This window comes from Suricata suricatta, chromosome 7 (genome assembly GCF_006229205.1).
Source record: "Suricata suricatta isolate VVHF042 chromosome 7, meerkat_22Aug2017_6uvM2_HiC, whole genome shotgun sequence".
In the NCBI taxonomy this organism is placed as follows: Eukaryota; Metazoa; Chordata; class Mammalia; order Carnivora; family Herpestidae; genus Suricata; species Suricata suricatta.
The window spans coordinates 75,979,925-75,992,664 of record NC_043706.1 but is presented as its reverse complement, the minus strand read 5'-3'; the positions used below and the strand labels follow the sequence as shown (position 1 = coordinate 75,992,664).

The window sequence follows — 12,740 nt, the reverse complement described above, 5'->3', positions numbered from 1 at the left end:
GTGCCCAATAGGGGGAGGCCGGCCATTACCTCTGACCTTTCTAGAGGCGGGCCTAGTCATGCCCCACGTGGGGCGTCCTGGGCCCACTCTGATTGGTCAGTGCTCCGGATCGTGTGATTGGCTCCCACAACTGCCAGTGTTGAGGGGGGGGCAGGGATTGGATCCCTGTACACTGTCATCATTTCCTGTAACTCCACCTCCCAAAGGTATAAAAGGCCCTGCCCTGCCTTTGTTCAGGGCTCTCTCTCCACGTGGCCAGCGGGTTGGCTGGAGACTGTGAGCCCGAGCTTAAGCTTGTAATAAAGGCCCTTTGCTTTTGCAGGTGTGACTCGGTCTCCCTAGCAGTCTCTGGTGTTTGTTTTGGGGTGATTTGGGGCGATTTTAAAAACTTGGGCACAACAGGATGAATGGTGGCTCTTCAAAGTGTATGTCCATGTCCTAATCCCTGTGAATATTACCTTCTGAGGCAAAAGTGATTAAGTGAATGATCTAGAGAGGAGTTTATCCTAGATTGCCTGGGTGGGCCCTGCATATAATCACGTGCATCCTTATGAGGAAAGAAGGTGATGTGAAGGTGGAGGCAGGGCCTGGAGCCAGGCACCCTCCAACCCGAGAACACCAGGGCTCAGAGAGGGTCATGGGCCAGATCCCCCCAGAGGCTGGGGACTCACACCGTGTTTCAGTATGATGTTGGCCCTCCCTCAAGGAATTTGTGGGTGAGGCTGAAGCTAGGGGCAGGCAAGGGGGCAAGCAAGCTGTGTCTGCAGAGCTGAAGAACCTTTTTTTTGAATGGCCATCTGCCCTAATATCTTTTACTGATATTGATGCAACAAATTTCCTTTTAAAAAATAATGTTAATAGTATTTTCTGATTATAAAAGGAATATATACACATTGAAGAAAACTGGAAAAAATAAAGATATAAAGAACAGAAATTAAATTTGTCCAGGGGCACCTGGGTGGCTCAGTCAGTTGAGTGTCTGACTTTTGATTTCGGCTCAGATCATGATCTCATGGTTCTTGAGATTGAGCCCCAGGTGGGGCTCTGTGCTGACGGTGCAGAGATTGTTTAGGATTCTCTCTCTCAGCTCTTCCCCTCCCTGCTTAGGCACAGGTACACATACTCTCTCAAAATAATACATAAATAAATAAATAAACATTAAAAAATTGAATTTGTCCATAATCCTACTGTCCAGAGATAATCTTTGTGAACATTTCCAATTATTAATGCACATACACACAATAGGCATTTTGTTCGGATGTCATTTCTGCATTGTTGTGACTGTCATCTCACATTTATGGCTGGGTGACATAGACTTCTGGGTATAAGGAAAAGAAATGCTCCCAGTCTGGAATAAGAAAAAGGGTTTGGGTTTTAGTATGTACTAGCCAGGATCAGCTTAGGTTATGCCGCGATCACCAAATAGCATGAAATCCTGAAGGTTTATTGCTATATACGTGACAAATCCATTGTGAATTGAAGGGGGGGTGTTTGTTGAGGGCTCTGTTGGCCGTTGTCACAAGAATCTCTGCTTAAAGATGTGCTGCCACCTGGGATGTTGGAATGCCACTGGCCCCTGAAACAAGGACCGACAGAAAGGAGGACCACTCGGGCTTCTCCCTGTCTCCGTCCACAAGTGACACACATTGTCTTTCCTCACAACCAATTGTGGCCGAGCCTAACCGGAAGTGGCTGGGAACTGTAGAGGAGTGCGGTGCACATTTGATTCCATTAGAACAGAGTGTTGCTGACTTTGTCACAGAGAATGAAACATATGTGGACCGTACTTCAGTGGACACGAACAGTCCTTGGGCCCTGAGGCAGCTGGGGAGACAGTGGCTGTCTCAGAGTCTCTTTCATGCTTTCTTTGGTAATTCTGTCGTGTCAGGTTGGCCATGTAGGAGCAGAAATCCACTTTCCTGAAATTGCCTGTCTTCCCACAAAAGATGGGTGTAGGCAAAACTCTCCCAAGTCCGGGCACTGAGAGTATTTGGAACCTATTTTTTTAGTTCAGACTTCAATTTGGTGGAAGGGTCCCGATCTGATAAGGTGCTGAAGAAAAATCTTTCTTGGAATCAAAGAAATAGAGGGAAGGTAATTAGTAAAAGTCAATATTCATCTGTACCTTATATTTGAGTTTTATTGATCTCATGTTCTGATGCATACACGTGTGTTTAATTTAAGCACAGTTTATTAAATTAAAAATCAGAAGTAGTACAGTGAAAATAAGAAGAGAACTTGTAATTCCTGCACTAACCCCTGCCCTATATTACCCGACTACTTCTGCATGGAAATTTCCTTATTAGTAATGCTAAGAAATTGAAGCTTCATGAGTTGGACTCTAATTTTAAGAACACAGCACTGGACTTTTCTGCTGTGGCAAAGGGACCCCTCATGGTTTCAAAGGCAGGAATTTACAAAACTAGAAGATAACTTTGGATGTTCATGTGCCCAAGAGGGGAGCCTGGGCAATGGAGTGAGGCAACCTTAAATAATTTCTAGAAGGGATTAAAGCGCTTTCAGAACTCAGTGAAATTGCCACCTGTCCTTGCCCCTGGCAGGGGAATGCAGAAAAAGTTTTGGGTTAGGCTTCAGCATTGTCTCCGGAGAGCCATCTCTGCAAAAGGGACTTTTATTCCAATTCTATTCAGAGCTCCAGTTTGATCAGGCTGGGCTTATGTGCCCAGAGAGAAGGTATGTGGTTATCCTGGAGGTTTTATGTTCCTCTGAGCACCCATGCAGGGCATTGTACATGAAAGGAACTTCTGGAATTCTTAAATTTCTAAAGACTCCAGTTGAAAACTGGAGGATTCATACTCCTCTTCTCTCTAATTGGGCTCCTACTCTTCATACTTGAGTAACATGTTGCTCATACCTTGAGCATTGTCATTAACATTCACAAGGGGGGATACTGAGGATGACTGAAGCCAGGTGATTTCCCAAGGTCGTGTAGTTTGTAAGGGATGGAGCTGCTATGGAAACCCAAGTGTGTCAAATTCCTAACTGGTGCTCTGTGTCTGCCAGGCCAAAGCAAGCTTTGCTGTAAAATTCTTCAAAAGCTAGGATCAGAACAGGAACAGAGATCAAGGTGAAGTAGAGTTCAGCTAATGATTCAGTAAAAGATAATGCATGATATTTTCACAGAGAGGACAGATATGAGGGGAAAAAAACAAAAATTTGGGACATAAGGTCTTTGTACATTTCACAGAAATGCAGTTGAAAAGTAGATAATATAGTCTCCTGCATGTTTGCTGGCATTTTGATAAAATTGTTTATTTGTCCATGTAACTAAAATCTTTATTTCTCTTTCCCCTGTGATATAGAGTTTCATGCTGACATCATCTTAAACTCACCTGAAGTCAAGGTGTAAAGGGCTTCTTGACATATATACATTTTTCTCTTGAGTTTCCAGTGCCCGTTAATTGTGCTGCACGGCGGGTATCATGACTGGAGAATGTGGGGTTGAGTTCAAGTACTCTGCTATCTCTACTTAGTAGTTGAGTTTCTAGTTTCTCTTTAAAGGTATAGCTGACAGTTATATTTGTATTTATGGTACGCTGGCAGCATCTCAGCTTTTCTGGGACTTTCACAAATTCATGTGTAGGGGAGGGGGATGGAGGAAAATTCAAGCTTGTTAGATTGCATAAGCTTGTTTCCACCTTGTGCAGCAAGTTATGGACTCCTTGATTTCATATCTGAGTTACATGGATGACGGCAGAAACAAAGCCATTGATGTAGTTTGGCACGTGTGATCTGAGAGCAGATCTTGTCTGCCTTAGGAGGCAGTGAGAGAGGTGAGGGAGGGCCTATATTCCTGTGACGTTAACCAGTCTGACTTCCAGCTACCAGATGGATCCAGTTACCAGCTACTAATACTGAAACCAGCATATGCATTAGCATTAGAAAAAGGCACTAGGCATTTGAGGGGCACCTGGGTGGTTCAGTCGGTTGAACATCTGACTTCGGCTCAGGTCATGATCTCACAGTTCGTGGGTTTGAGCCCCGCATCGGGCTCTGTGCTAACAGCTCAGAGCCTGGAGCCTGCTTCAGATTCTGTGTCTCCCTCTCTCTCTGCCCCTCTGATGCTCATGCTCTGTCTCTCAATAATAAATAAACGTTAAAAAAAGAAAAAAGAAAAGAAAAAACATTAGGCATTCTAAGAGAATCAGGAGGTAGCACAGAAAGAGATCTACCTAGACAATTGGAGTAATCATTCCAGGGAAAGAGGATTAATGGTGGACATTAAATGAATGAGAAGACGTCTACGTATTGAGTATTGAGACCATAAAAAAGAGCAGCTTCCTTACAAAAAGAGAATTATGAGCAGGAGAGATTCTCAGACATTAAAAACATTCCAGAAATTAAAAGTTAAAAAATAAAAACTCATTAAAGTAATCTTATTTCTTCTTTGTGCTTTATGTCAGCCATTATATTTTCTATAATGGAAATGTACAATTTTTTTTAGAGCTGGGACATTTCAAAAAAGATTACTGAAAGATTGAAAGCCTTAGATTTCATTTCTTTTATGTTTTTTAAAATTTATTTTTCATTTTACAAATGGTTTTAATATTTCCATAATTTGACTTTTGATCATAAAACTCTTACCGACTAGCCAAAGTTATTTTAAATTTCATTTTTAGACACAAGAAAACACTGTAAGCTACAATGCAAAAATTGACCTCCTGTATCAACATGCTAAAGACAAAAACATTGTATATCAGCGTCTTTTTCTGATTCCAAATTCACATGTCCTTTCTGTATCTTTAACCGAGTTAATAGTGTTCTGGAACTGAAGAAATCTTCAGGGCCAGGAAATATTAGGGGTATTCCATAATTCAATCTATAGAATTGGATATTCTTGATGTATTTGCTATTTTTGAAGGCAAAGGAAGGAATTTGATTCTGACCAAGAAGCCACTGCCAAAAGAATTATGGTTTAAGTAGCAGTGCATTTTTCACTTTGGGGAATAAGATAAGCTAAAGAAATAAAAAAGACTAGAGCTCCCATTTTATACAATTTAACTTACAACCTAAAAACAACCATTCTTAAGAGTTTTCCTTTGCCAGTTTTAAAGCAAGTACAATGGAACCTCGGAGGACAACAGGATGGCAGGAAAGGCAGGGAAACAAAAGTTCCGTTGGGAATTGCAGACTGTACAAGAATGACAGGGAAGAGCAGCGTGGACGTTGAGCCTGACTCAGTAATGTGGCCCTGTTACTGAGACGGGGAATGAGTACTGGGTGAGGACACAGAGAAGTATAACCAGTGGAAACCGATGGTTCTGGTTCTCATTCTGCAGGCCACACTTTAAAGTACTGTTTTCATATATAATGGAACACCAAAACCTTTGGTAGAAGGGTGGGGCTCTAAAAACACCAACATAAACGAGTTTTAGAAAACGAGAGCTCTGAAAGCACATGAAAGACTTTAATGCTTCGAAACTCAAGTAGAATAAGGTGAGGGTGTAAGATATCAAGATCAAACAAACAAAAAAAATGAAAGAAACATTAAAGAGTTGTATCTATTCAATATGAAAAAGGAAGCAAGGCTAATTCATGAACTTCGTGCAAACATAGGTGAGTGCTTGTAACTTGATTGAGTAGGCTGTTTTTCCTTTGCTGGGACAAGGATAAGGACTAAATTGTAGCAGGGAAGAGTCAGGTGTAAAAAAGTCACTTCCATAGTCATGTCCTGTTATTAGATACGGATGTTACTAGATGGAAATTATAGAATTTTCTAAAGAATGGAGTGGGGGGAGGGGCAGAGAGAAGAAGGTAGAGAATTATTTATTCTATATTTGTCTGGGGTGGTTTAAAAAAAAAGTGTCTCAAACAAATAACTCTGCTAATTTTTAGGAAAGAATCCAGACAGACAGGACTAGCCTCTATGGATGCTGGGCTTTTGGGGAGCAGTTTAGAGACCGAGGAAGGGGAGTTCTGGGTGTGTGGTCCTGGGAGCACATCTGAGTGTCCCTTCCCGCCGGAGCTGGGAGTGGCAGTGTGCAGGAGAAGATGGAAAGGAAGGAATGGCTTTGATGGAGATGAAGAGCAAAATCAGAAGAGAGAGCAGAGTGAGGCTTGCCGCTGCCAGGCGTAGACCCGGATGTGACCAGGGCTAGCTTACCCAGCCCAGCACACACGCATTTGAGCCTGCTGCCTCCATGCATTCGACCCTAATTCAATAAGCTCTGACCTTGTAATGTGGACAAAGACTGCCGTTTTTGTTGTAGTATTCACAGTTACAAAGAGCTGATAAAGGTAGAATAAATATATGAATAAATAAATGCAAGGAGTTCTTGCCTCTGGTCTAGTGCAAGGATATCCAATAAAGGTATAATGGGAAATGCAAACTCAAAACATGTATGTAATTTAAAATTTTCTAGTAGCTGCATTAAGAGAGTAAAAAGAAACAAGTGAAGTTAATTTTAGTAATACATTTTATTTATCTCAGCATATCCAAAATGTTGTCATGTCAACAGGTAATAAGTATAAAAGTTATTAATGAGATATATTAAATTCTTTTTTTGTACTAAGCTGTTACACTCCAGAGTGAATATTACAGGAGTAGCATGCTGTAATTCAGACCGTCCACATTTCAACTTTTTAATGGCCCACATGTGGCTAGTGGCTACTCTGTTGGGCAGCACAGGTCTCGGTCTGCCTGTATTTATGTTTTAATTTTTGTAATGTTTTGACTCAAAAGTGAAATTATGTTCTTTCCAATGTAAGCTAGCTAACTCATTCTTTCATTAAATAAAATGATTGTCTCTATTTCTCTATTTAGCTATTTGAAAGTTTCTTATTAATTGTTTTATATGTAAAATGAATAGTTTTCTAAATCATCAATTATGCAGGATTTCAGTCTTAACAAGAATAAATACACATTGTACTCGTTGAATTTTTTTTTTGAGAGACAGAGAGAGACAGCACAAGCAGGGAAGGGTCAGAGAGAGAGGGAGACACAGAATCTGAAACAGGCTCCAGGCTCTGAGCTAGCTGTCAGCACAGAGCCTGATGCAGGGTTCAAACCCACGAACTGTGAGATCATGACCCGAGCCAAAGCCAGATGCTTAACCGACTGAGCCACCTAGGAGCCCCTTGATTAAATTTCAAAGGAACAGGTCAGGGTCCAAAGGAAGAAAGTCTCATTTCTGAGCCTGAAAGGGCTGCAGACCTTACATCATTTAACCTAATCAGTGAGACTTATTCCTTGCCCATGCCCATCAGGACCCGTCCAATTCTCTAAAACTGTGTCCTAGCCCATAATCATAATAATGACAATGATGTTTTAAGCACATAATCCTATGTTCTCTGAACATTACTGCATCAGCTTTCACAATAACAACATAAGATAAGTAGCATTTCTTCCAATTTTGGAGATTAGGAAGTTTGAGAGGCCCTTCAGATTGTACAGGTGGTTAAGAAACAAAGCAGGGCTGCCAAACCCGAGCTGATCTAGGTCTAGGTCAAGTTAGGTCTGCATGCCTAACTTGCACAGACACTGTCTGCTCCCCTCATGCTCCTTGGCCCTCATCTTATGTTGTCCTGAACTGCTCCAAAATTTCCCCAGTTGGCTTCCTTCTCTGAACACAGCTCTGTGGTCACACACAGAGTCAGTGCCTTGCAGAAATTGCTAATTTCCTGTGAAGAAATAACTCAACTCCTATAACTCTCTAGTTCTAATCGGGACACAGGGGCCCCATGGTCTCACTCCCTGCCTGGCTCTGGAAGACACCATCTACAGATCCATGTACATTTGTCCATAGTGACGCTTTCTGAGGAACGGTGGACAGTGTACATCCAGGGCACACTCTTGGCCAGAAAACCAAAGCACATCCAACACTTCACTTTTCTTTGCTCCTTTTTTCCTCTTTTACAATGTCCCCGAAGCAGAAAACAACCCACTTGGCTACATAAGGACTTGAAAACTTAGCTCTCATTTTAGGGAAATTGTTATTGATGCATTTGTTTCTGAATTACCCATAGTCCTATGGGTGTTGGAGACTGCATTAGTTTCTCTGAGGCTACTGAAACAAATTAACATAGCCTAATGGCTTAAAATAATAGAAATGTCTTTCCTCACAGGTCTGGAGACCAGAAGACTGAAATCAAGGTGTTGGCAGGGCCACAGTCCCTTCAAAGTTTCTAGAAGAAAAGCCTTCCTCTCATCTTGCAGCTTCTGGTGCCTCCTGGCAGTCCTTGGCCTGTGGTGACGTAACTCCAATCACTGACTCTGTCTTTGTCTTCACATGCCCTTCTTTGAGTCTCTGTGTCCTCTTCTCTTCTTATAAGGACATGAAAAATTGGATCTAATCCAGCATGATTCAATCTTTAGATCCTTAACTAATTACATCTGCAAAGATTCTGTTTCCAAAATAAGGTCACTTGCTGAGATTCTGGGTGGACACAAATTTTGGGGGATACTATTTAACCCATTTAGGGACATGTATTCCATGCAGAGTCCTCTATGTGACTACTAACATGTACCCACAATGCACAGTACCAGCATTTGATGAAGATGACACCATTTTCCCCTTGGACCTTGGCATTAAGAAAGATAGAGGGAGGCAGAAAACTCTAAAGGTCATAGATACTTGAAACTGAAGGAATAAGCAGCCCTTGCGCCTTCTATGTATGTATGCCTGTATGTATGTATTTGTATTATGTTCTGTTGAGAGAGAGAGAGAGAGAGAGAGAGAGAGAGAGCGAGAGAGCAAGAGCAAGGAGAGGGCAGGGCAGAAGGAGAGGAAGGGAGAGAATCCCAAGCAGGCTCCATGCTCTGTACAGAGCCTGATGCGGGGCCCAATCCCACGACTGTGAGATCATGATCTGAGCTGAAATCAAGAGTCAAATGCTCAACCCACTGAGCCACTCAGGTACCTCAGCCCTTGCTCCTTCTGGTCTGTGTTTTACACTTCCTGTCAGGAAGTGAGCTCCTTCCTTCCTTCCTTCCTTCCTTCCTTCCTTCATTCCTTTCTTCCTTCCCTCCTTCTTCTCTCTCTCTCTGCCCTTCCTTCTGACTCTTTCTCAGAGCTTTCACTCTGAGGAAAGCCAGCTGCCTTGTTTTGTTAACTCTGTGGAACCCACCTGGCAAGGTGGCTCTGACCAGCATCCAGCAAGGACCTCAGGCCCTCTGTCCCTGGAGGATAATCCTGGGGGAACTGAATTCTCTCAGCACTCACATCGATGAGCTTGGAAGTGGATTCTCATCACCAGTGACCCCTAAGATGACTGCTGCTCTGGCCAAGAGCTTGATTAAAGACTGTGAGTCAAAGGCCCCCTGCTAAGCTGAGCCTGGATTTCTGACCCACAGAAACTGTGAGATAATAAATGTAGCTGAAGTTGCTAAGTTTGGGGTTAATTTGTTATAAAATAATAGATAATTAACACAGTTGCTAACTACCCCTATGCCTACCTCAGATGCTTGCATGAGAGACAGAATTTCCAAGTAGGGAGAGAACCTCAGAGATCACTGATCTAACTCCCTCACTGTACAGATATGAAGGCTCAGGCTCAGAAAGGGGGTGTGACCTGACTAGGGTGCACATTGAGAAGTGGCAGAATCAGGGTGACTTGTGTTGGATCTCAAAGTCACCTGGTGCTATTTCACTAATCAGCAACTACCTTAGCTGAGAAATTGGTGTTTGCACCAAATGCATAATGTGATGATTGTCACCTTAGTGACATATAATGATTTTATATCGGCCATGGTTTAATAGTTCACATGTCAGGAACAATACCTCAAGTTAATTATGAAAAATGGAAATATATTTAATATATATTCAATATATTTTATGTGATAAAATATACCAGAATACAGTAAAACCTTGAATTGCAAGTAACTTGTTCTGTGAGTGTTCTGCAAGATGAGCAAATATTTCTAATAAATTTTAACTTGATAAATGAGCGATGTCTTTTGATATGGAGTAGTATGTGATCCCAAACATGATTACAGGATCACAACTAAGCCAATGGTTCTTTTCTGTCTCTCTCTCTCTCTCTCTCTCTCTCTCTCTCTTTCTCTTACTGTAGGACTGTGAGTGATTTTCTCCCATGCTCAGATGCTTGGTTTCAAGCCATACCACAGTGTTTAGCAGAAATCAGTGATCTTTTTCAGAATGTTGGGAGGTGCCCACAACTGGCACTAGTGTATTTTTCACTTCAAGGCACCTGCAGACAGTCCTTTGCTTTTCCATATAAGAGTAAGCTTAGGAATGCTTTGCCTCATTCTAGATCAGGCTACCTGCAGATATAGACCCTTTCTTTTGCTATCTTATTGCCAGTTACATTAAATATCATATGAGAAGAGTTTATTAATACTGTACTATAGTCAACATTCGTGTGAGAGCATAAAATGGTCCCCAGGCAGAAAAAGATCCCATTGAACCAATAGGTAGCAGTGATTCCATTGGTGATATTGGAAGTCGTCCTACACAATGACCCTCCTCTCTCTTGTTCCCCTCACACCAGCCACGAAGGTTTTCAAAGGTATGTGCAGGTTAATTTGTTTATTTTTCTTCATATGTTTTATTTCTTTATTATTTTGTATTATATTACAGTATTGTAATCATTTTTATATGAGTATTTTTGGGTTGTTGAATGAATCATCTGAGTTTCCATGATTTCTTATGGGGAAATTCACTTTGATATACAAGTGCTTTGGATTACAAGCATGTTTCCAGAACAAGTTATGCTCACAAACCAAGGTATACATAATTATATGTTGCATATTCTATGAATTATATATTATATAATGTTATTATTACATGAATTATATAGTAATAAATTATACTTTTATAGTCCTTACATTTAAACAGCTTTCGGGGCACCTGCTTGACTCAGTTGAGTGTCTGACTTCAGCTCAGGTCATGGTCTCACAGTTTGTGAGTTCAAGCCCTGCATCATGCTCTGTGTTGACAGCTCAAAACCTGGAGCCTGCTTTGGATTCTGTGTCTCCTTCCCTCTCTGCCCCTTCCTCATTCATGCTCTGTCTCTGTCTCTCTCAAAAATAAACATACATTAAAAAAAATTTTATGGTGATGGTGGAGGGCACTTAAGGGGAAGAGCACTGGGTGTTGTATGGAAAACAATTTGACAATAAAATATTATGGAAAAAAATAAATAAAGTTTCTAATCCTGAAAAAAAATTTTTAAACAGCTTTCATATATGTTCTTTGAAGCAATCCCACAGTATGGGCAATTATTGCTATTTTACAGATAAGAAAACTGAGGCACAGGCATGTCACATCACTTGCTTGTGTTAATAGCTAGAATATGAATTCATATCTCTGATCCCAGGCTCCAGGGACTGCTGCCCAGGTATTACACCCTGTTAGGTCCCTCTTGCATGGTCTGGTGCCATGCCCGGGCTCATGCCCTTGACATGCCTGCTGTTCTTCTTGGCTAGGCAGCAATTCTCCCTCTATCCTGGTGTCATCTCTGTCATTCACATAAGATTATGCTGTGTGAAATAGAGTATTTTCAGGATCGTGTGTGTGTGTGTGTGTGTGTGTGTGTGTGTGTGTGTGTGTTTGTATCCCAGATCTTAATGACAAATAACAACAATCAGTAATAATAGTCAAGGGAGTAGAGTAGGAGAATTAAAGAAAGCAAACATAGCAAAATAGAATCCCCACTGTGACTTCCACTCAGACTTTTAAAAAGCAGAGTCATCTGTTTTCTCAAAGTCAGCAAGAAGCCTCCCTGTCTCCTGTACTCTTTGCTGAAACCCTTTTAACCAGTGGAAGTACCATGTGGAGGCTTTAAAACATAGCATTTGAGACAGATTTGACATAGTCTACTTTATACAACTCAGCTCCAGATGTGACAGCAGACTTCTGTGCAAGGGCCATAATACGGACCCCCAGGACATCCTTTTGTAGCAAGACTTCTGAACGCCATCCAACTCCAGCCTTCACTCAGGGCCTGCGCTGTGCGGAGAAATTCCAGCTCCCAAGATGGTACAACACACCACAGTCTACTCTGCACAATTAGCAGTGACCTCTAACCTTACAACAAACTGAAAAACAAACAAATCACCTGCGGATTTCCATAAAGAAGCCTGAGATTTTTGCTAGGACTCTGAATTAGTATACTCTCTACCTTCTTCTTCTGTCCTCAGTTTTCTCTCCTGTGACACAGACACACATGCACACACACACACACACACACGTCTGCACATGAGTGCCTATGCACTTGTACATTTACATGTGTAACACACGCATGCATGCACGTGTAATGCACACACGTGCATTGGCACACTTGCATTCCACATTACTTCCACTCCTTGTTCATTTCAGACCTGAATTTATTAACTGCTTCTTTGTTCTCTCATACGATTTTCTGTAAGACTTTTCAACATTTCAGATAGTCTATCAATTCCATTTTGTTTTTCCTGGGGACCCCCACTCAGAACCATTGGGGCTCCCACCCATCCTGGACATGCTGGTCCCAAGGCTTCCTGCACAGTTGTCAAAAGGAACTTCTGTTCAATTCATCTTGGGAATTTCATTCACAACGTTCCTGTTGAATTCTCACAGTTTTTTGAATCTATGTCTTCCACTATTTTGATAATTTTCCTTATTTCTATGTAAAAATCCTTCAGTTGTTTCTTAAGAAAAAATGCGTGGGAAGTTAGTTAATTTTTGAGACTCACTTTTCAGAAAGTATCTTTCTTTTACTCTGACCCTTGATTGATAGTATGGCTGGGTATACATTTAAAGGTTTTAAATAATTTTCCT

At 41.4% G+C, this 12,740-nt stretch overlaps 1 protein-coding gene across 1 annotated transcript in view; it reads left to right on the top strand.

Annotated features, from left to right (window-relative positions):
• The window catches only part of LOC115295278, a 41,374-nt gene that overhangs the window by 4,057 nt on the left and 24,577 nt on the right, over window positions 1–12,740 (top strand). Inside the window, 4 exon segments of the mRNA XM_029943193.1 lie at window positions 1,539–1,888; window positions 5,068–5,201; window positions 9,096–9,264; window positions 11,816–11,960. Coding sequence (XP_029799053.1) covers window positions 1,539–1,888; window positions 5,068–5,201; window positions 9,096–9,264; window positions 11,816–11,960 — 798 coding nt within the window.